This window comes from Elaeis guineensis, chromosome 7 (assembly GCF_000442705.2).
Source record: "Elaeis guineensis isolate ETL-2024a chromosome 7, EG11, whole genome shotgun sequence".
In the NCBI taxonomy this organism is placed as follows: domain Eukaryota; kingdom Viridiplantae; phylum Streptophyta; class Magnoliopsida; order Arecales; family Arecaceae; genus Elaeis; species Elaeis guineensis.
The window spans coordinates 4,661,888-4,686,741 of record NC_025999.2 but is presented as its reverse complement, the minus strand read 5'-3'; the positions used below and the strand labels follow the sequence as shown (position 1 = coordinate 4,686,741).

At 38.4% G+C, this 24,854-nt stretch overlaps 1 protein-coding gene across 1 annotated transcript; it reads left to right on the top strand.

Annotated features, from left to right (window-relative positions):
- The first annotated feature begins 631 nt into the window (after positions 1 to 631).
- On the top strand, positions 632 to 24,844 carry LOC140859110 (uncharacterized). The gene is made up of 8 exons (XM_073260615.1): positions 632 to 795; positions 2,528 to 2,604; positions 9,061 to 12,342; positions 12,522 to 12,764; positions 12,871 to 13,029; positions 14,541 to 14,699; positions 23,903 to 24,043; positions 24,158 to 24,844. The coding sequence occupies exons 2-8, from the start codon at positions 2,536 to 2,538 to the stop codon at positions 24,416 to 24,418; spliced, it is 4,314 nt and encodes a 1,437-aa protein (XP_073116716.1). The 5' UTR covers positions 632 to 795; positions 2,528 to 2,535; the 3' UTR covers positions 24,419 to 24,844.
- The last annotated feature ends 10 nt before the right edge of the window (positions 24,845 to 24,854 follow it).

Below are 24,854 nucleotides of genomic sequence, written 5' to 3'. Positions count from 1 at the left end.
ATAATTATAATTGATTATGTGCATGGCTATATGATGCAGACAAGACAAAAAAATAATTTCTCCGACCTAACACTACCATCAACCTCTCACATGACCTAGCTTTCTCTATACAACATTATTGTACGTATCATGTGCACGAAATAGCCATGCATACAACCAATATTATCCATTGAGCACGCATTTTAATGCATTATCATAGAAATCTGTGGTGGTAAGTGGCTGTGTAGGGCCTCTTTGGAGTGTTGGCAATACTGCCTCCACAAAGGCACCAAGCTCTTTCTACCAAAAAAAAAAAAAAAAAAAAAAAAAAAACACCAAGCTCTCATGCACCAATTATCCAAAGTAACTCCAAAACCCACCCCCATCTCAGGGGCATTCTCGGAATCACAAAACCGACTAAGGGCATTTTCGTCCCAAAGTTTACCAACTGTAAATGCGGAGCCGAAGCTCCGCGCTAATACCGCCGAATCGCGCAAGCTGTCGCGGGGGCGTTTCGGTAATTGGAACGAAAGAGTGGGCCCGGTGTGATCACCTCCTCCCATGGGAATCCAAGCTGGCGCGCCGTAGGTAAACCCTTGGGCGGTGACCGTAACCGAATTTCTCTTTCTTTTCCCTCCCCCGGTCCCAGTATGAGCTCTCCACTGCCGGTCACTCGTATAAAAGTTTTGCTCTCCTCTCGCCGTCTCTCCCGTCTCGATTTCTTTCAGCAAACGTCATAAAAAGACGAAGAGAGAGAGAGAGAGAGAGAAGAAAGAAGAAATCCTTTTGCAAGGCGATCGTCTTTGGATCTCCAAGGTGAGGAAGAGATCTGTTCAAATTTTATCTTTTTGGATTCTTCTCGATTAGTTGGAGTATATTCTCATCTTTTCCACCGTTTTTTTCCTTTCATTCGTGATTTTTTTGAGTGTTTTTTGGCGATCATATTGGAATCAAGGTTCGTGATCCACCGATGCTTTGCTTTGGTTTCTCGTGGATGATATCTTCGTTACTTTGGTTAGTTTTCGATCTAGATAGCAGGGTTTTTCTTGTTTGAAACTATGATCCGATCTATCGTTGTATCGATAGTTATGGCTTACCTATTGATCATATTAGTTATCTTGTAATAAAGATCGGATAGTTTCGTGCCTTCGAAATCTCTTAGTTGTTATACTTCCTTTTATGCTTTTTTTTTTTAATTTTTTCTTTTGGAACTTTTGAATTGATCTTCGAATATTTTTTTTAAGAAGCTCGAACAGATTGGATCTCGTCGATGGATAAAAAAAATCAATTTAATTGGAAATTTTCTCTATTTTTCCAGTAGTCGCAACTATTGTTCCTGGAATATCCTTGCCTTTTTCTAGGACTGGGACATCTCCACTGTATCGACCTTCCCAAAAAGACCCCGTGCGAACTTTCCAGTTGGCCCTCGATTAGCTTTTCCATCGCATTTAGACCTTTTCGTTCCCAAAATGCTCCCATGTCGGCTTTTTCGTCCAGGTAGCCGAAGCCAATGTTTTTGAATTTTTAGCAATTCTATTCCGTATATGCCCCCCCTCCCCGGTTGGCCGCGAAACGGCCGGTGAGCCCGGTTCGCTAAATGCCCCCTGAAATAGGAAATTTGCAGCTTTTGTCTTGCTTTCACTTAATTGCGTAGTCCAAGGGACCAGAAAACGGTGGGCGAGTGGCGTAGTTTTTTTTCCCCTCTCCATTCGTTCGGGTGGTTTTATCAATCAACCGAGCACGTCTTTTAAAGTTCCGCGTCCCGTACAAATCTCGAATGATGAGTTTGATCTTTGTATAATTAAAAGTGGTTAATGAGATCAGCTACTTCAGCCACAGTATCAAAGAACGTGCTTTGCTGCTATCCAGTGGACACGTGTATACGTAATGGCCATTGTATCACTTGTCTTCCCCGTCTCCCACCGGCATAACTTCCCTGATGAGAATCGGCTTGTACGAACAAATGGCTGAGATTTGCTGAGGAGTTGCAGGCTTCCCAGCACCACTTCATTTTTCCCTCCAGTCCACGTGGCGGCAGGCGATTGGTGAGGTACACGAGGTCATTTGGTGAGAGCTGGATCGTTTGCCAGCCCACTTCCATGGGGTACTGGTGCTGTGAGTGGAGAGAAATGTGTGATGCTGGGAACCAGCACACTTTTTCCTCCAAATTGTAAGCATGATCAGTGCATGTGAATTAATGTGCTTTGAGGCTCACCAGATCAGACGGCTATAATTGGTTATAATTGGTTTATATCGTCTAGTAAATGCCCCTCAAATGAGGTGCACTACATGTACACTTTCACTGTGTGCTAGCTATTTATTTGTTCGGTGGTGTACGCGATCTTATGTCACGCAACGTGTTCCTGCTGGTCTGTTCATAGAGGATGCGTACGTAAAAGCTAGACAGGCCATTTTTTTTAAGTTGGAAATTTGAAATAATGAAATGTAGTCACATGTTTCTATTTATGTGTATGTATACTTTATGCTTGCATGAATTTTGGATGCAAGTATTGGTTGGAGGAGAATTTATGTTTTCTGCATTTGACAGAAGCAAAAATGGAAGGAGGGACAGATACAAGCTCTACAGAAGTCGATGTGAAGCTGCCCAGCAAAGTTGATACAAAGGTCATTATTTTTTTTTTCCTTTCTTAATACAGCCAATGTATGATGTGATTGAATTACAACAAATTCTAAGTAATCTTGGTAAGTTATAACAAATGTTGTATGCGTATGGGTTATAATGTTCAGTCCACAGTTTTAGGTAAAAGGGTTTCACCAAAACTTCTTATTTTGGATTTTGATTTCAGCCTGAAACAATTGCTTTGGTTCTTCCAATTCAGGTTGCTGTTTAATTTTTTATATAGTTTCATTTCAGAAAAGAAGAAAATAGTGCAAAGTTTTCACAGAACCTGTAATCTGCATAAATATACGATATTTGTGAGGTTGGATCGTGGGTGGAGTAGTCTCTAAAGAAGCCTTAGATTGGAAAAAAAATGGGCAGAGTTTCCTTCTTTCTTTCTTTTTTGGGTAAGCTTATGCAGATTTTTTAGCATGTAAAATAGCCCCCTGTTGAGTATGTCTATCGATAAGTAGAATCATATGGGCTGTTGGTCACTGATATTAAAAGAGAGTCTTGATTTGATGGGTGTCACTGCATATAGTCCATTTTCTTAGTTTCATGCTTTTGTGGGACTGGATGTTTTTGGAAGACTGGAATAGTTAGTAGATGAAAACAATCTGATAGCTTAATGTTGTTCTCCTTGAATTGCAAAACCTCAGGTGCCATGCTCATTACTGAGACTGTTTTAAAGATGGTATATGCTCCTTCACTTTAATATGGTTTATCAAAAAACGATCTGGTGTTTAGTCTCTAGTGTCAATTTTCTCGAGTCCATATTTTACCTCAATGAAAACATGCTTGATTGGCATTGGCATCCAAGACATTCAATTCTTTTTCTAACTTATCATTATCTTTTGGCCCTTTAATCATCTAGAGGCTATATTCCTGCATATCTCACAAGCTGCATGCTATATCATGTTTGCGCTTAAATTTGAAGGAAAAAAGAGTAATCGTGCAAATGTAGTGGTACGTATTTGTGTAAATAATGAGGATGCTGAAACAGTTGGCTTAGAAAAAAAACTCTGAGAAAGAAGGGTCTGCAAAGTAATGCATATATGGAAAGTATCAAAGATTTGCAGGATCACAAATATGCTGAATTCAAACTTTTTAAACTGTAGTATCAAAGTGCAGTTATGAAGGAGTGCTAACTGGATTATGGCATGATCGTGAAAACTTTAAAAATTTCAAATGGCTGTAAAGTTTGATGTAAATATGGAAATAGATTTGGGAATGTTTAGAAGAGAGTGTGGCAGAGGACAATAGGTTCTCCAAGGTGGTTGCTTCCTCAGCAGTTGGGTACTACTGGCGTTAAAGTTGAGAGCATTACAGTAAAAACAAAAGCATGTTCTTTCCTTTCAAAAAGATAAAGGGCCAACTAAATTGGAAATTAAATGTATGCTTGAATGTCACTTCTGCAAGAAGAGAGCAACTCAAGAATGATGTCACAAGTGAAACAACGATAGAAGAAATCGAAAACTGGTCAAATCAAGCTGGCTGGAGTTAAATTTATATAATAGTTGGTTATATGTTCTGTTAGTTTCTTTCCAGATTATTTACTTTGGCTGTTCTTATCGCATCTGCTTAAATAAGCTCACTAGTTTCAAGTTGGGAGTGCTCTGGCAGAAAATGATGTTGGATACAAGATCATTGAAATAAGAAATATTTCAAAAACAGGTGACTTGTTTTCTCTAGTTGAGTTCCAGTTGCGGGTTGGGGGTGCACAATAAATATATGAGTTTACAGGAATGTTTCTAAGATGATGATTAATGTGATCCAAAAAGTATTGAATTATTTTTCAGATTTTGCTGGATAAAGAAGGATTATTAGATGCCTTGTCAAAATCCTAATTAAATCATCCAAATTTCTTCTCTAGCAATTCAAGGATACCTCATTATAGGTTCTAACTGTATGTGTTCTGATCATGAATTTATACTCTACTAGATCCAGCTGCATTAGATTGCAGTAGAATGTATTTTCAAGATATTGATTCACTTGATCTCAAAAAGGAGATGTATGTCCATTGGGTTATCAGGGAGAAATAATTATCAAGGATAGCATGAAATGAAAGACATCTACGTTGAAAAAGGCATGGATGTCAGAGGTGATACATGGTCTAGAAATAGAAACGGAATATCACTAGATTCTTTCAATTATTAGAATGACAGATATTTTTGAAGCCAGTAGGGGTGAAGGGATGGTAATGAAAAGGCAAAAAGGCTTGGAGGTCTATATTTGTTTATATGATATATATTTTGGTATTTGATAAGAAAAAATCTATAGTCTTCTTTTTTAAGATGAATCATCTGAAGGTGGTCCCAAAGGTCACACAATCAACATTGAGATTTTAATATAGATCTTTATTTCCTTGGTTTGTATGTTATGAAGCTAATTTGGTCTTATAAGATATGATTATCTAGGGCGTGTTTCCGATGGCAGTTGACCATGGTGGAAGAGGTGGAGTCTCTTGAGTGAAAATTGTCAAATTTGATGACATTGTGATGTAATACGTTGCATAACATAGGTCCTTGGCAAAATTCAAAAATCTTGAATTAATGCTTTCTTTCTAGGTCCTTATATTGAACTAGATCTTTTGTTTCCAATGGAATTTTGTGGAATAAAAATAATATATTTTATAATTAGGATAAAGATGACTTAAGGAAAACAAAAGAGGATTTTCTTAGAGAAAATATTAAACATACAGGCCACTAGATCAAACTTAAAAGATATAAGGGCACATTTGGTTGGGGGGAGTTGAACTCTAGAATGGAAAAGGGAATGAGTGACTCCCATTCTAGCCATTTGGTTGGGGGGTCCCATTTCTATTTTGATTTCGGGATGGAGGGGATTGGAAAATCGAGGGGGGGGTGTGTTGGATTGAAATGCTCCAATCCCCATTCTCCCCTAGGATTCAAATTCCAATTTCGGTCATGAACCAAACACATCGCGGGATATGGCCATTGCAATTCCCATTTAAATCATTTTGATTTTGATTCCAATTTTGGTTGTGAACCAAATGCGCCCTAAGTTCTTATTACCATTTTATAAAATAAAAATGAGAAAAAAAGGACTGAAAGAATACAATTGTAGTCCAATCCTCCAAAACTCGTTGTTATAACCAGTTGGTTATATGCTTTTCTTTTTGAGGAGGCCATACTTCTCTGAAACTAAGAAGATTAATCTTCTATACAAGATGGATTTTAAGAGCCTTCTAAATATTACAAAGATCTCTTCTATCACTAATGTTTCCAAGGGAATTAGTAAGAATTAAAAAGTATCACTTGCTTTTGTAGAAGGTGAGCCTTGGTGCAATAGTAAGGTTGCTCCATTGTGACCTAGGTGTCATAGGTTCAAACATGAAAATAGCATCATGCAGGGGTAAGGCTACATCAATTTGATCCTCCCCAAACCCTTTAGTTGTGAGAGCCTCATGTACTAGGCTGCCCCTAACCCTACTAGAAACTTAGCAAGTGGAAAAGTGCAACACTTGATAAAAATTTTTACAAATTGGGCCCCGCTATTGATTGAATAGCAACTTTGGAAGGCTTTCTTAGGGTACCCAACATTCCTTTATCTTTCCATCTCATTTCCTCCAAATGTCTAATAATGTTCATGATTTCTATGATTTTTTATGATGGCAAACGAACAAGCCTTTATTCATTTTTTTGCTCACCGTGGTGTAAAATATGGCCTTTGGACATAGTCATTGTTTTTATCTAGATATGGTCCTTGCTAACTTAAAATTTGGTCTTCGATTGGACCTAACTTTACTCCCCAAATTATTTCCTGTTGATACTATCTCTAGCTATACTCTGGCATATGTTCAGCTTTGATTTATCTTTGTATCCCAAGTCGATGACATAATTCTGGTTTCTCTCCCTCCCTCCCTCCCTCTCTCTCTCTCTCTCTCTAAATAACTATATGGACATCAAGTCATCTACTCAGTATGAAGGATAACCCATATGAAGAAATTATCCTCGTTTTTGAAGATTCTTAATTATAATTCCTTCCAGTTCTGATATTTATTGTCTTAGGTTTCAAGCAATCTCATCTTGATTAGGAATTTATTCATTTGTTTTTGCTGGAATCATTACATTTTCCATGTAGAAGTTTGATTTACAAATTCTATTCAGACAACAGACTATTTGGGCCAAGATTTAAGATTGAATTTAAATTCTTTTTCTAAAAGGTTGATGCAATTAACATTCAGATATTCCTGTTTGAATGGTGATGAGCCACAAAATTACTAGCGTTGGGGATTATAATGTTGGGTTTGCCTTGGTGGCAAGAAAATATTATGAAATCATTTTTCACTCTGTTTTGAAGAACCAAAGTTAGTCCTCTTGTGATAACTTATGTCCTATTGATTGTCTTAGAAATTTACCCAATCTAATCCTGTTCGCTCTCCTTCACCGAGTTTGTTCTTTGACTACATCATTTCAAGCCTCTGATTTGGAAGAAGTTGAGAACCTCATAAGCATCAGATCACCTGGATAGATTCTTATGAGCTTTGGTGAAGTAGTAGATAATTTAACAAGCTATTAATAAGATGAACAAGGATGCATATGAGGACCTTGTGATGGGTGTTAACTGAAACTAAGAGATAAGAGAGCCTTGTTTCCTGCACTAGGCTTGACTCAGTTGAGCCTGACTTTGGGCATTGTTTAAAACTAAGAGTTGAGTGCCTTAACTATAAGATTGGACCCAGGATTCTATTTAAGCTCTACTTGAAGCATGTAAGAGGAATATATGATGTGCCAAATAACGTTCATCACATCTTTTTTTTTTTTTTTTTGATGAAAAGGGAAGCAGGTGAACTGCCACCCTCTTTTTATTGAACAGAATAATTACAGAATGTGTGCAGAAGGAAAAAGACTAATGTTCATCACATCAAGATAACATGTTTGGCACATAAGAATTATTTATGGCATGCTAAAAGAGATAGATTGTTTACCAACTGGACCTTGTAGGAGTTGCTTCTTCTTTCAATTTTAAGAATTTTTATTGAGAAAACCATGGGATGTATTTGAAGCGTTCATTTTGTTCCTAAAGGTCACGGCAGCCACCTTTGGCAGTCTTGGGCCCAAGCTGCCATGCCATGGACCTCGGTGCCCTGGCATAGGATTTAAACACATGGCAGGTGATATGGTAGGCCTTGACTAAACGTTATAGGTGGTATGGCGGGTTCAAGTGAGCTTCATAGGCTGATGGTGCTTGAGCCAGTTTCCGAGTGGATGTTTTTCCATTTTTTATGGACAATCGTGTAGCAACAAAGGATTTCAGAATTATTCTTAGTCAAGAGTTGGCTGACTATGCTGGACTTCAGTCTTCTGAATTTACCACATTGCCTTCCACTATTTAAGTTATAGAAATCCCCCTCACAGCACAAATTGTTATAAGAAATCGTTTTAACATTTTCACCCTATGATTCTTCTCAAGAAAACATTTGCACAGTATGATAAGATCCAGTCTGACAAATACATTGTTAGGGCTAAATGTAAACTGATAAGATAATGCTTGGATGAGTAAAATGAAAAAGATGCACAGCTCAAGTAATTAATGAACATGAATACGAATGTATTTGGTTTGTGCAGAATGTAGGGCATCACAATCTATTCACTGGATTGCTCTCCAGAATGTCAATAGTTGGGTATTGATAGCTCCAGACAGTAAGATAAAGTTTCTGATCTTGTCACCAGGTTCTGCCGAATCAAACAATGCTCACCTTTATCTGATGAAACTATTTGCTGGAGATCATTATTATTCAAGGTGGCATTATGAAACTCACGAAAGATGTATTAGGGCCACACATAAAATTTGTCAACTTTGTTATGATGGGGCATACATACGTGCAAATACTTTGGAAGTTATTAGAGTGTGTCCTTTTCAACAAAGCTTTGAGTCTAAACAGACTAAACTTATATAAAGATATGGCACCTATGATCAGAAACTTGTCTCTAACTATCATGATCTTTGGCATTGTAAGCATCAATTGCTTCAATAGGAGTTATTACAGGGAAAAATTGTTGTGGTCTCACATAACTCAGATCTGACTGTAGACCATGGCAAATCCTTACTTTGTTTCCTTCATTCTTTCTCTTTTGAAGGAAGCAGTTGTTTAGACAACTCTTTGTTGTTCTCTGCTTCCAATATCTCAATGAATGAAAACTTATGAGCATCATGGATGCTGTGAAGTTTTACATCTTGGAAACAGGCAATGAATTTAGATGCACAAGCAATATCACATGATTGATTCGTGCCTCTTTATTACTCTTGCTAAGTTTTTATACATGATGTCTAGATAAGTTCAAGGGAAAATACAAGAAACCTCTTATATTGTTGAGCACCATTATCTAAACTTTGTCAAAGATAGATAATTTTAACTTGAATATGACTGCACAAAATCATATAAAATAAGCATTATTAGAATCATGCCTGTTATTTCTAACCAAGATCTCATACAGGTAGATGAAGGTGAAAGAGAACTTCTAATCAATGGTGATCCACACCTACAAAGGAGACAAGGAAACAAAGAAGAAGAAGAAGAGTCTGCATCTGATGGGGAATTCATAAAAATAGAGAAGGAACAAATAGAAGTAAAAGAGAGTCGCCACCCACTCAAACCAATAGCCGAAGTAGAAGAAACCCCACATGGTGCTAATCTGGATTTGCTAGCGATGGAGGAGAAAATAAGAGCACTTGAGCTCCAGCTTGAAAGTGCAGCTAAAGAACTACAATGTTCGGAATCTGAAAAATCCTTGGTAAAATCTGAGGTTGACCTAGCTAATGAGAGATTAGAGAAGATGGACAAGCATTGTAAGGAACTTGAACTTGACCAGAAGAGAATGAAAGAAAAAATTTTGGAAGCTGAACAGAAGTATACTTTGCAGCTTGAATCACTCCAAGAAGCATTGAGATCGTCAGATATGAAGCATGAGGAGCTAGTTGATATAAAGAATGCATTTGATGGATTGTCTGCGGAGCTGGAGAGCTCGAGAAAGAAGATAGAGGAGCTTGAAGCAGAGTTGGTGTTGTCAGCAGGTGAGGCGCGTAAATTTGAAGAACTTAGCAATGAGAGAAGTTCACATGCAGAATTAGAATCAAAGAGAGCCTTAGAGTTTGAGAAGATGCTGGAACTGGCAAAAGGGAACGCAAAGGAGGTGGAAGACCAGATGGGTAATTTGCAAGAGGAGCTGAAGGGACTCTACAATAAGATTGCAGAGAGTCAGCAAGTTGAAGAAGCGCTAAGAAGTACTGCACTGGATCTTTCAGTGGTTCAGGAAAATTTGGAGCTTTCAAAATCACAAGTAACAGAGTTGGAGCAGAAGCTTGTTTCTAGTGATGCTATTATTTATGGACTGAAAGAAGAACTACAACTCCGTAAGGCTTCTGAACAACAGATGAGAGAAAATGTGCTTGAATTAGAAAGTCTGCTTTCTGCCACTAATAATAATCTCCAAGCAAAGCTTGTGGATTTGGAGAAAGTGGAGTTCAGGCTTCAAGAGCAGATGGAGGAAAGGAAAACGATCGAATCTATCTTTGAAAACCAAAAGATTCAGATATTAGCTTTGCAGGAGGAATTGGCTAAGTTGACAGGAGAAAGGGAAACACTTCAAAGTGCTGTGGCTGACCTTAACTCCAAATTGACAATGGAGGAGGAAACTCGCAGACATTTAGAGGCCAAGCTGAATCTTGCTGAACAGAATTTTACTAGAACAGACATGCTTCTCTCACAAGCATTGTCATATAAAGAGGAGCTTGAACAAAAGCTGGAATCTCTGGAAGGGTTCCATCAAGAGTCCAGAATAGCCACTGAGACTGCAACTAAGAGAAACCTTGAGCTTGAAGATTTAATACAGGCATCAAATGCAGCAGAAGAGGGCCTGAAGGCACAACTGCAGGAGACTGAAATGAGATTATCATCAACTGAAAAAAAGAATATGGAGCTTGAGCAGCAACTAAACTTTGCAGAAGTGAAATGCATTGATGCAGAAAGAGAAATTAAAGAACTCAGTGAGAAAATGACAGAGCTCACCACCTTGCTAAAAAACGCCGAAGAGGAAAGTGCACTGTCAAAATGCCATCTCCAGACTTATGAAGATAGGATCCGCCAGTTGGAATCATCTTTGAGCAACTCTTCTTCTAGAAACTCACAGCTTGAACAGGAGTTGAAGGATCTTGCTGAAAAATGTGCAGAACATGAGGATAGGGCTACTGCTACACATGAACGCAGTCTTGAACTGGAAGCGTTGGTTAATGTATCTCATTCCAAAGCAGAGGATGCTGGAAAGAAAGCTGGTGAATTGGAGCTATTGTTGGAAGCTGCTAACTACCGAACACAGGAACTAGAACAACTGCTGAGCAGCACAGAGGCAAAATTTAGGAATGCTGAAGCAGAATCAAAGCAGCATGGATGCAAGATTTCTGAGATTTCTGCAGAACTGGAAGCATTCCAGACAAAAACAGGAAGTCTTGAAGCTGTGATTCAAGCTGCAAATCAAAAGGAGAGGGAGTTGACAGATATGTTGAACATAGTTACTGCAGAAAGGAAGAATCTTGAAGACTCAACCAATGTTTCTGGTCAAAAGCTATTGGAAGCTGAAAGTTTGATTCTGGTCCTGCAAAATGAGTTAAAATCTGCAGAAGAGAAACTTAAAAGTGTTGAGAAAGAACTTGAGGCTTCAGGTGTTAGAGAGAACGAGATAATGGAGAAGTTTAGATCTGCTGAAGCAAAGTTAGAGCAACAGCATAAAGCAGCAGAGCAAGCTATTGCAAGAAACTTGGAGTTAGAATCATTAAATGAGTCTTTGGTCAAAGATTCAGAATTAAAACTCCAAGAAGCGGCCATAAGCTTTGCTCAAAAGGAAACTGAAGCTAAGCAATTGAATGAAAAGTTAAAGTCTCTTGAAGAGCAGATGGTATTTTATCAAGATCAGGCAGCTGAGGCGACTGAAAAGGTGACATCACTAAAAGCAGAATTGGAGACAAATGCCATAAAATTGGTTGCTCTTCAGAATACTTTTGAGGAACTCAATCAGAAGATCTCAGAAGCAAATCTAAAACTTGAACAGTCAATTTCTGAGAATGCATTGTTAGCTGGGACAAACTCTAAGCTCAAGGAGGAGCTGGAAGCTCATCAGTGCAAGGTTAATGAACTTCATGAGTTGTTGAATTGGATACATGTGGAGAAGGAGGCGACTGCTGAACAACTGGATTCTCATGTGAAGACCATAGCAAAATTAACTGAGGAACATTCAAGAGGCTTGGAACTTCAATCTGCAACAGAATCCCGTATTAAAGATACTGAAGTCCAACTGCATGATGCTATCGAGAAGTTTACACAGAGAGATTCTGAAGTCACAAACTTGAATGAAAAACTTCTTGCGCTGGAAGCTCAGCATAAAACTTTTGAAGAGCAGGCCAGAGAAACGGCTATTGTTGCAGAAAATCAGAGGGTTGGGCTGGAGGAGACTCTGTTGAAATTACGGAATGTGGAAGCGCTTGCTGAGGAAGTGCAGAGAAAGGCTGATCATTTCAGATCTGAGAAAGAAGGTTTAGAAAGTACAAATCTGAGTCTGTCTGAGAAGCTGACAGCATATGAGACAAAAATAGATGAGTTACAAACAGCATCCAAAGTAACCATTGGAGAAAAACAAGAGATGTCTTTACAGCTTCATTCTTCAAGGAAAACAATAGAGGATCTGATGCAACAATTTGATTCTGAGAAAGAGAAGCTCCAATCCCAGGTTAGCATGTATATCCGTTCATAATTTTCTGTTATATCTTTAGAGAGTCAAACGTATGGATATTGATATTGAAATTGAAGCCAATCATATGACTCTAAGAACATGTTACACCATATAAAGTGTTTATACAAAAGCACCAGCACAAGAGAAATATATCAATATAAGATGTGTTATTGCAGATCACCTCTGTTATGGAAGAAAATAACATGCTCAATGAAATGTATCAAAATGCTAAGAAAGAACTTGAAACAATTATAGTCCAACTGGAAGAACAAGTGAATGCACAGAAAGCAAATGAAGTCTCTCTCAATGCTGATCTGGAAAATCTCAAGGCAGAAGTAGCTGAGAAATCTATGATTCAATCAAAGATTTCACAACTTGAGCAACAACTGTTGATGGCAGAGTCCAAATACATGGAAAAGGTATTCTTTTATTTTAAAACTAGTTCTTGTTTTGAAAAGATGTAGGCTTATAACTAGAAAGGTCAGCTACTGAAACTGTTTTTTTCATGAGTATCTGTCTTTTCAGATTGAAAGCATGCAGTTGGCAGCTGCTGAGAAGGAAGTAGTGCTAACTTCTAAATTGAAGGAGCATGAAAGCACGCTCCTCGAGAGGGATGCCTTACATGAGCAGCTGAATGAAATCCTGAAGGAACTAGATCTTACTCGCAAAAGCATAACAGAGCAGGTTTTTTTTTTCACTATACTGTCAAACCAATTTTCTTTTTGTCTTAGTTGTCTGTCAAATATGAGCAGCTGTCCACTAGATAGAAAGTCATTTTTAATATTGGTGAGTAGGTAATATGTCGTTCTGTTTCTTTTAATCCTGACTGCCTTTGTAGTGTATTCAACAGCTAAGCAGGGCCTTTAGGATTTTAGGTATATATACTAGCAGGATATATGTTGATTAAATTCAAGTAAGCTTTTTCTCATAAATTGAGTAAGGTTTTGATAGGTAAGTCTTGCACGACTAAATGTTTTAAATAGATGAACAAAATTTAAGAACTTTAGCTGAGGACCAGGATTTGTTTTAATAGACTAGGTTCCTTGTCAGTTTTTAATGGATAATATCTAGCCTGACATAGGAAGTACGTATGTTTTCCCTCCTTGAATCTGGAATTTTTTTAATAGAAAAAACAATGAGTTGTTGTTATGAAGCAAAGTTTATGCCAGATGAGGGAATAAAAATTAAGAAGGAAATTGTCATCAAATGCTTGCAGTAAACTAAGAATAAATTAAAATAAATTCTAATGGTGTATTGTGAGCAACAAGCTCTGCGAGGGATTACTCTAAAACTTCAATAGTAATTGAATGTTAAAGTGGGGCTTAAAAGTATTATTGTTAGAGATAACCCATTCATTTGTCTTGTGAATAAAAGATAGTTGTTGTCCTGAGCAACAAACCTAGGATTGAGGCTAAAAGTTATGTGACTTTTTTGGGATGAGGTGGATGAAAAGAGTTTGGAAGGCATGGTAAGAGTTTGCAGATGAGAGTTCAGCAGGAGATTCAATGAGTATTAAAGCATCACTCTACAACCTAACTTTTAGCAGCAACATATATAAGTATGGCACCACTTTATTGGCATTTTACAGCAAGTTTCAGGCTGCAGCATGTTTAAGGTTAGACTATTTTCACTGAAGGAAAAAGAGCAATGGTAGCATGCACGGGATGTATGTGATTGTGGATAAATAATGATAATGGAGTAACAGTCATTCTGATAGGACTCCAGCCAAAACATATTGATTGTAAATTACAAAATATATGCTAGGGTGGTAACTACAAGGGACTTATATTTGAGGAAGCTTGATACTTGCTAAGATAAGATGATTTAGTCGTTGAGAACTGATTAAGATGATTGGGTCATGTGCAATGGAGATGAGTGATTAGAGGAGATCCAACTAAGAAGAAGGTCCTTAAATATCTGGGATAGATTGGACAGTCGGGACCTAGGAAAACCAAGGTGCAATTGGTGATTAGGATCTGAAATGAAGCCTTAGCACTAGAAGTCATTAGAAAAAATTTGCAGGGAGATATGACACAAGGACTGTGGGTTATGATCATTATTTTATTGTAGCATAAATGTAACATAATGATGTGTATTTTATTATTTCTTTCATTGTTAGTGTTCTTTTAAATTCTTTTGGAGTCTCTCAACCATCAGCTTATAAGGAAACCTGAAGTGCTATTTATTTTTAACAGAAAGAACTGGATTCAATGAAGGAGCTGGAAAGAGAAGCTTCGATGAAGAAAATGCTTGATGAGATGGAGGCTAAGCATCAGAATGCCACATCACTAGAGAAACAAGTTGAAGAGCTTAAGCAAAACCTGCAAATAGCTGAAACACAGTACAAGGAAAAGGTCAATCTTTTTCCTCTCTTAGTGAATTTGATAACTAGCTATCTATAAAACATTGACTGCAGAAAAATTATGAAATTAGATGCCTCTTATCAACTTTTGGAAGAAGGAATGTGTAAAGATTAGGATTTGTGGTTTCCTATTCTCTACTCTTAATAACATACCAGATTTCACAGCAACATTGTGCAATGAACTACTCAAGTCAAATAATATTTCCAATGTCCTCAGCCATGCATTCCAAAATATCTATCGGAATCTCCAAGATAAGATGCGATTTTGCCATCATCCCCTGTATGCTGCTTTTTTATTATACTTTTAGAAGTCAGACAAAATTGTTGTATTTTTTTTTTAAAAAAAAATTATGGGCAGCAAGCTTCCTTGAACCTTCAATCCTTAAGACATAAAGTCCATCCTATGCTAAAGTCCCAACATAAATAAAATCTATGCTAAAGTCCTAACATAAATAAAATCTTACACATTTTGTTTTCTTGAGACCCTAGAAGAGGTAATATATTTTGAACTCTTATGGCAAGGTAGAATTTTGCCCAAAAAAGAGTGACTTGTGTCACTCATTACATAGAGAAAATAAAGATTCTATAATTAGTCACAAGTACTCAGGTCAACACGGTCTCTTGACTCATATATCTCTTTATCATTTTTACTTATTTTCATGCATAACGCTATTTTTTATCATATCAAGGGCTAAGAATAGTATTTATGTCAATTTTCTTTCAAAATTTGATAGTCTTATTTAGAAAAATCTAGCAGTAGTGAGAACAAAATATTATATTTCTTTCTTTATTTTATGGGTATAATTTTGACTTACTACTACAGTACAGGTACAGAGTCTCCAATCAGAAATGCAAACAGATGGAGTGATATCCACTAGTTTAATATTACTGTTTAAGAATACTTATTACATGAAAAAAAAAACTAAAGCATACCTTAAGAAAATTAATTAAATGGATCTTTAACATCTTTAATGAATATCTTAAATATTTATTATATTAAGAATAAGCAGATTTGGCTAAGCTCGACCCGGTTGGGGACTTGATCTCCATGTGAGGAGAACACTAAAACTAAAACAGGCTGCTAACTCTTATTCTATTCTGCTCCAACTGAAAAAGGAAAAGAAAATGAAAACTCAAAACCTACGGATGCTTAGACTTTTTGGCTGAGCTGATGGGACAATGCTGCAGTCCTATGATACCACATATGCTGAGAATTGCAAGTTGAGTCCCATCATCATGGGGTTTTTGCAGTTACAATCAACAATGGTGCGGACACCAGAGCCATCAAAAATCGGCAACATAATTTAAGTTCGATTTGGATCGAAGAAGCCTCATTAAATTGATTCTACTTCAGTTATTTATTTTCAGTCAATAAATTTTAATGCATTTGGCTTTGGGTCCATTGGGCCATACTTGGATTTGTCCACGTCACCTTTGGAGCCACCACTCTCCACATGCCAAGAGAAGAATATGCATGCCAGCATATGCCGTGCTCATGCCAAGTTGTGTCAAGCATCAAGCACCCACATGAAATTCCATTTCTTCCTTAGAATTCCTTAAGAGTTCTTGGCTACTTACTTATTTTGTTGAAGGCTGATTTCTTTCCTATGGTAGATTATAATGCTTTACTTTTTTGTGGAGGGTTGATTTCTTCCTTGTAAAAATAAGAGATTCCTAAACAAATAGGACCCTTAGAGTCCTATATAAATCCTTGTATCTTTCATGAAAGAAAACAATGAATGATTTTACAAACTCCACAAATACTTGTGTTAATCGCTCCGAGAGGGAGAGGGTGTGAGACCCAAAATCGCCCCACAAGGGGAGGGTGTGAGGCCCACTTTCTATCCTATTCCTTCTACTTAAGATTCAGTGTTCCTGCGACTCTGATCGACTCCACCATCTACCCACGCAAGCCTATTCCGTCAAGAGAAGATCTGTCTCCTCCAGAATTTTCATCTGTCGTGCTGAGAGAAGGAGTCATTTCTTATTCTACAGATCATATGCTGTCAAGGACCTTCGTTCCTTAACAGTTGATCTTTGATTATTTTTTTTTTTTATCCGATGTTGGTAAAGACCTAGTTCTTTATCGATGGATCTGTTTGGTTAAAAGATTAAGAGCCCTAATCAGAGTAGTTTCTTAACTACCACGATCCGGATTCTTATCATCTTTTTGGATTTTCTCACGGGTTTAATATTTTATTTTCTCTCGTTCCATTCTTATTTCTTTTTTTGCATTTACTCGTGAGCATGTTTAATTTCTGCTATCTGTTTATGAAATTTTCTATTACTAATTGTTTACTGATCTCTCGAATGGCATTCGTCTGTATCATTTAGATTGATCTCGCTTTAGTCTCGTATCAATCAATCACGCCTCCTGAGCAGAGTATAGGCAACTATACTGTCTGTCCTGGGAATAATGAGCCCCTGGCCGGACGTGATTTGTTGTTGATGAACAGAAGAGAGCTTGATTATTAGGATTGATTTTCTTTTTAGGATTGTCCCGCATCAATTTGGTATCAGAGCAGGTTGATTAGGGCTTTAGTTTAAATTCAGCAATTTAAATTTTCGCAAGTTAAATTTTCGCACTCTAAATTTCGTACTTTACTTTCAAGCATTTTAATTTTATTGCACCTTATTTCTGCATCTTAGAGTTGCATGACCACTAGATCAGGTACCTGGTACCAACATCCTACTTCCCCACCCAACACCAATATGGATCCCAATATAGCAGCCATCATTAATGCTCTGACTGAAAAGTTTGATGACATGAAAAATTTTATGAAAGCCATGGATGAGAGAATAGTGGTATTAGAAGAAGCTAGGCATAAACAACCTGAACCTGAGTCTCTCCGACTACCTATAGGACAAAGAGGTAGGAATCTAGAACTTGATCGACCTATAGGGGCACGTCCGCACCATAACCAGTTCGATCAAGATGAGCATATTCTTAGGAATGTGAAAGTCGAAGCTCCAAGTTTTGATGGTTGTCTAGATCCAAGAGAGTACCTAGATTGGGAATCAGGTATGGACCACTATTTTGGATGGTATGAAATGTCTGAAGCAAGGAGAGTTAGATTTGCTAGGATGAAATTGATGAGGCAAGCCCGACTTTATTGGGAAAGTGTAGAGCGTCTTCTCAATCAGAGAAGACAAGATCCGATAGAAACCTGGGATGAGATGAAAGAAAAACTCAGAGAGAAGTACCTCCCCACCTCTTACCAACAAAGACTTTTAGATCAATGGCAGAGGCTTACTCAAGGGAATAGATCAGTCACCGAGTATATCACGAGATTTGATGAATACCTCATGAGATGTGGAGTAGCCGAAGATAGAGTTGTTACCTTATCTCGATTTAGAGCTGGATTACGAGAGGATATTCAGCGTGAGCTCTTTCTGCGAGAGGTAACCACGTTGGAACAAGCTTATCAACTTGCCTTAGATTTTGAAAGATTTTCTAGATATTCGACTCCCCGTCGTCCTGAACCCAACCGAGTAACCCCTTCTGGATCGAGACCTAATATTAATCAAACTCCTAGTAACAGACCTCCACTTACAAATCCTATTGGGAGAAAAGAAGATAAAGGAAAAGGAGCTATAGGAGAGTTATCAAAAGGAAGTAGTTCTCGATCTCATTGCTTCAAGTGCCATGGTTACGGTCACTTTGCTGCACAATGTCCCAACCGATCATTATTCGTAGAAGAATTAGAAGGAGAAACTCTAGAAAATATTGAGGAGGAAGTTTATGAAGCTGATCCAGATTTAGCCGAGCAATTTGAGAGTACTGAGGACATCCTAGGTTATGCCACACCTGAGTCAGACCTTAGGCTTGGAGTCGTTAGGTATGTCCTAGCCCAAACTAAGGAAAGTGAAGACTGGCGTAGGACCTCTATTTTCCATACCTTCATAAAATTTGGCGATAAAATTTGTAAGGTGATCATTGATAGCGGTAGCTGTATCAACGCCATCTCCACTGACACGGTTAAGCGATTAGGATTAACTCCTGTAGATCATCCTAGTCCATACCGTGTGTCTTGGATTGATTCCTCCTCTATTCCCATCAAATTTAGATGTCGTGTGCCCATCCAGCTTCATTCCTATCAGGATCATGTGTGGTGCGATGTCTTATCCATGGAAGTCGGAAGTATCATATTAGGTCGGCCTTGGCTATTCGACAATGATGTTACGATTTATGGCCATACCAACTCCTGCAGCTTTACTCATCAGGGTAAGAAGATCACGATTAATCCTTCCCCACCTAAGGCTACTAATAGAAAGATAGGCGATGGACCAAAAGAAAATCTTAAGAAGAAAAGCCTCAATCTGATAGGTGCTAAAGAATTAGAGACGATCATGAGTGAAGGATCACCAGTTTGGATGCTTGTTGCTAGAGAAGTTCGTGAGGATTCTAAGGTGGATTATCCTAAGGAAGTAGCTAGCCTTCTTGCTGAGTTTCTTGATGTCTTTCCTGAGGATCTTCCAGATTACTTACCGCCTATGAGAAACATTCAACATGCCATTGATTTAGTTTCTGGATCTACCCTACCCAACTTGCCCCACTATAGGTTGAACCCTAATGAGCATGCTGAGCTACAAAGACAAGTTGGAGAGCTGATAAAAAAAGGATTTGTGAGGGAGAGTTTGAGTCCTTGCGCGGTTCCTGCACTACTGACTCCAAAGAAGGATGGTACATGGAGGATGTGCATAGATAGCCGTGCCATTAATAAGATCACCATTAAGTACCGCTTTCCCATCCCTAGGTTAGATGACATGTTAGATATGATGGCCGGATCCACTATCTTTTCTAAGATCGATCTTAAGAGTGGTTACCATCAAGTAAGGATTAGACCGGGAGATGAGTGGAAAACTGCTTTCAAGACAAAAAATGGTTTATATGAGTGGATGGTGATGCCATTTGGATTATCTAATGCCCCTAGTACCTTCATGAGGTTGATGACCCAAGTACTACGACCATTTATAGGAGTATTTGTAGTCGTATATTTTGATGACATTTTGATCTATAGTCGAACTAGGGAAGACCATTTAGATCACCTCCAAAGAGTGTGTCAAGTTCTTAAAACAGAAAGCTTGTATGCTAATCCTAAGAAGTGCGCTTTTATGACAGACCATATCATCTTTTTAGGTTTTGTTGTTACCCCCAATGGTGTATCTGCTGATCCTGAAAAGATTAGAGCAATAGTTGAGTGGCCGGTGCCCAAGATTGTGCATGACGTGCGGAGTTTTCATGGATTAGCAACTTTTTATCGTAGGTTCATAAAAGGGTTTAGCACCATAGTCGCTCCCATCACTGACTGCATTAGAAAGGAAAATTTTGAATGGACTAGGGCAGCCAATAGAGCCTTTCTAGACATTAAGGACAAGATGACTCATGCCCCAATCTTACGTCTCCTTGATTTTTTTAAGGTTTTTGAAGTAGCGTGCGATGCGTCAGGAGTTGGGATTGGTGGTGTCCTTAGTCAAGAAGGTCATCCGGTAGCATACTTTAGCGAGAAACTTAACGATTCTAAACTCAAGTATTCTACCTATGATAAGGAGTTTTATGCGGTAATTCAAGCTTTAAGATATTGGAGGCATTACCTGCTACCGCAAGAATTTGTTTTGTACTCTGATCATGAGGCCCTTAGATTCCTGAATTCTCAAAAGAAATTGAATCATAGACACGGTAGGTGGGTCGAGTTTTTGCAAGCCTATACTTTTGTTTTGAAACACCGTGCAGGTGTAGAGAATCGTGCTGCTGATGCCCTGAGTCGTCGTCATACTTTGCTGTCCACCGTTAGTATAGAAGTTGTTGGTTTTGATAAGATTAAAGAAAATTATGAGGAGTGTCCAGATTTTGGTGACATACTTACCGCTTTACGTAAGGGGCCATCTAGAGAACGTAGTGAATATACCCTTCAGGACGGTTACCTATTTAGAGAAACTAGGCTGTGTATCCCCCGTACATCTTTGAGAGATTTTTTAGTTTGGAAATTACATGCTGGAGGATTAGCTGGACACTTTGGTAGGAATAAAACTATAGAGTTGGTAGAAGCCCAGTTCTTTTGGCCAAGCTTGAAAAGAGATGTCGCCCGAATTGTTGCCCAATGTAGAACATGTGCCGTGGCCAAGCAGAGAAAACAAAACACCGGCTTATATACACCCTTACCTATACCAGACTGTCCTTGGCAAGATGTTAGTATGGATTTTGTTTTGGGATTACCTAGGACAGCCAGGAAGCATGATTCCATTCTAGTGGTTGTAGATAGATTTTCAAAAATGGCCCATTTCTTGCCCTGTTGCCAAACGTCTGATGCGTCGAAAGTTGCAAGGATATACTTTGATGAGATTGTTAGACTACATGGATTGCCTAAAACCATTGTTTCTGATAGGGATGTTAGATTTATGAGCTACTTTTGGAAAACCCTATGGCATCTTTTAGGCACAAAACTAAAGTTTTCTTCTGCCTATCATCCGCAAACAGACGATCAGACCGAAGTGGTTAATAGGAGTCTTGGAAATCTTTTGCGTTGCTTGATTGGGGAACATATGGGTAACTGGGATCTTTTGCTGCCCCGAGCCGAATTTGCATATAATAGCTCTGTTAATAGGTCCATTGGCATGAGTCCTTTTGAAGTAGTTCATGGATATCAACCTAGAAAACCAATAGACCTCATCCCACTACCCATGCATGCTAGGATTTCCGAATCTGCAGAGTCATTTGCACAGCATGTCAAGAGTCTGCATAAAGAGATCAGTAAAAAAATTAGTATGAGTAATAAAGTTTATAAACAGAATGCAGATTCTCATCGACGTGTTCAAGAGTTTGCAGAGGGAGACTATGTGATGGTTCGATTGAGGTCTGAACGGTTTCCTCCCGGAACCGTGAAGAAGTTACATGCCCGAGGAGCAGGTCCATTTAAGATCATAAAGAAAATCAGATCAAATGCGTATGTTGTGGACCTACCTTCTGATTTTGGAATTAGCTCTACTTTTAACATTACAGATCTTGTCGCCTATAAAAAACCAACTCGGATACCTAGTGAGCCATTTGAGCCTGAACCAACCTTTGAGAGCGAACCTATCCCTGAGTGTCCACCAGCCAAAATGTCAGCAAAACACGATCAGATTGAGAGAATTTTGGATGAGCAGATCCTTTCCACCCGGAGTCGAGGCTATCAGTGGTATCTGGTCAGATGGCGAGGTCGACCGGAGTCTGAAGATACCTGGATCACTCGAGAAGAGCTGCAACACATTGATCCCGATCTACTTGAGCGTCACCAGAGCGAAATCGACCCACACTCGACAGGGTCGAGTTTTTCCCACCTCGGGAGAATTGGTGCGGACACCAGAGCCATCAAAAATCGGCAACATAATTTAAGTTCGATTTGGATCGAAGAAGCCTCATTAAATTGATTCTACTTCAGTTATTTATTTTCAGTCAATAAATTTTAATGCATTTGGCTTTGGGTCCATAGGGCCATACTTGGATTTGTCCACGTCACCTTTGGAGCCACCACTCTCCACATGCCAAGAGAAGAATATGCATGCCAGCATATGCCGTGCTCATGCCAAGTTGTGTCAAGCATCAAGCACCCACATGAAATTCTATTTCTTCCTTAGAATTCCTTAAGAGTTCTTGGCTACTTACTTATTTTGTTGAAGGCTGATTTCTTTCCTATGGTAGATTATAATGCTTTACTTTTTTGTGGAGGGTTGATTTCTTCCTTGTAAAAATAAGAGATTCCTAAACAAATAGGACCCTTAGAGTCCTATATAAATCCTTGTATCTTTCATGAAAGAAAACAATGAATGATTTTACAAACTCCACAAATACTTGTGTTAATCGCTCCGAGAGGGAGAGGGTGTGAGACCCAAAATCGCCCCACAAGGGGAGGGTGTGAGGCCCACTTTCTATCCTATTCCTTCTACTTAAGATTCAGTGTTCCTGCGACTCTGATCGACTCCACCATCTACCCACGCAAGCCTATTCCGTCAAGAGAAGATCTGTCTCCTCCAGAATTTTCATCTGTCGTGCTGAGAGAAGGAGTCATTTCTTATTCTACAGATCATATGCTGTCAAGGACCTTCGTTCCTTAACAGTTGATCTTTGATTATTTTTTTTTTTTATCCGATGTTGGTAAAGACCTAGTTCTTTATCGATGGATCTGTTTGGTTAAAAGATTAAGAGCCCTAATCAGAGTAGTTTCTTAACTACCACGATCCGGATTCTTATCATCTTTTTGGATTTTCTCACGGGTTTAATATTTTATTTTCTCTCGTTCCATTCTTATTTCTTTTTTTGCATTTACTCGTGAGCATGTTTAATTTCTGCTATCTGTTTATGAAATTTTCTATTACTAATTGTTTACTGATCTCTCGAATGGCATTCGTCTGTATCATTTAGATTGATCTCGCTTTAGTCTCGTATCAATCAATCACGCCTCCTGAGCAGAGTATAGGCAACTATACTGTCTGTCCTGGGAATAATGAGCCCCTGGCCGGACGTGATTTGTTGTTGATGAACAGAAGAGAGCTTGATTATTAGGATTGATTTTCTTTTTAGGATTGTCCCGCATCAAACAAGGTCTTAGTAAAGATGATAATTGGAAAAACAGATAAATCCTGAATTGCAATATCAGGAGAAGATGGCAGACCATCCTGTAATGGAGTCTTCCTATTGGAGTTCTAGTAATGAAGGTTTGCATATCAAGAGAAGATGGAACAGAGGTTGGTATGTGGTTGTTGATGTGATAGTGGTGGTAATGGTTAGAGTGGGTTTTTGCTATAAAAAAAAACTCAGCCCTTCAATCCATTCAGAGAATCCAGCAGCTAGTGAAATTGTGGACAGCAGTTGCTTCAGATAAAGAGACTCAGGAGATTTCCCCAGATTTTCATAAACTGAGAAATCAGTGTTTGTTTGGTGATCCTAATGGTTTTGATGGTTTGACTGTCCATATAGTATGTTTTATATTTTCTGCATGGATGTTTGTTCCTTCTTTTAATAAATACTCAGTTAGGCAGTGCCTAACTTTTTTTTAAAAGAAAAAGTAATCAAGTTTTGACCAGCTTTTAATCTTTTCCATTTCCTTATTTTCTCTTTTTGTTTTTGAAATATATCTCAGCATCTTGAAAATCTGCATGCTTCAGATCCAGAAAGTACTATAGCATTTATACAAGATACTTGTTTCGAACATGCAGGTTGTAGAAGAAGGCAAGAAACTTGCCATGGTCAATGCAGAGCTTGATGATTTGAAGCATAAACTGAGTCAGACAGTTGATATGGAAAAGAAGATTGCGGAACTTGAGAACGAGTTGGCAAATGCTAAATCTAGGGAAGAGGCAAGTGTAACTCACTAATTTGATTTACAACATTTCCCTTTCATATCCATGCTTTCTACAATAATCAGTTGTCAGAGGCACCTCTCAGCATTCTCAATTCCTATTTGTTTGCAGGTTAAGGATGGAGTTCTAGAAGCTAAATCAGAGAATAAAGTAGAGGTGAAATCCAGAGATCTTGGACTGAATACTTCAACACCATCAAAAAGGAAGAGCAAGAAAAGAAGCGAAGAGGTTCATCAGACTGCACAGACAACTTCTGCAATATCTACCATGAATGCTTCTCCGGAGCCTTCTGGGTTAATGGCCTTTAAATTCATCTTAGGAGTTGCTCTGGTGTCCATAATCATTGGCGTTATTCTTGGGAAGAGGTTTTAGCATGGTTTGTGAATACCTTGCCTTTGTTGTTTATGTAAATCCAGTGTTGTTTTTGTCTTAGAAAGTACATAAGGAGACACCATAACTGCAGCCTAGCTGTTGAAGTTGCGATCGGAATTTAATTTTCAGAATCATTTCTGGGGAGCTTTGATAGTCTTAATGGAAGTCGAGTATTTGAGGTTGGGGATCTCTTCTGGCTTCCGCGAGAGGCTAAAATTTTATCTTGGGTTGGGAATTTATTTTTATTTCATTCCTACCCAATTGCATGCAGTATGGGGACTGTATGCAACTGGCTTTTCTGTATTTGAGTTTGTATTGCTGTCTACTTCTAAAGCTAAGCGACTACGCTCAAGAAATGATGTCAAGCTATTGTTGATATTTTGCTGAAAAGAGTAAATACTGTAGTAATTTCTGTTTGTTGGCCTAGCCTCTGCTC

Bases quoted from the DNA above. Each gene is read 5' to 3' on its own strand.
- LOC140859110 (XM_073260615.1), top strand. From the start codon at position 2,536: ATGGAAGGAGGGACAGATACAAGCTCTACAGAAGTCGATGTGAAGCTG. The intron at 2,605-9,060 runs GTCATTATTTTT...GATCTCATACAG, and splicing joins CCAGCAAAGTTGATACAAAG to GTAGATGAAGGTGAAAGAGA. The intron at 13,030-14,540 runs GTTTTTTTTTTC...TATTTTTAACAG, and splicing joins GCAAAAGCATAACAGAGCAG to AAAGAACTGGATTCAATGAA.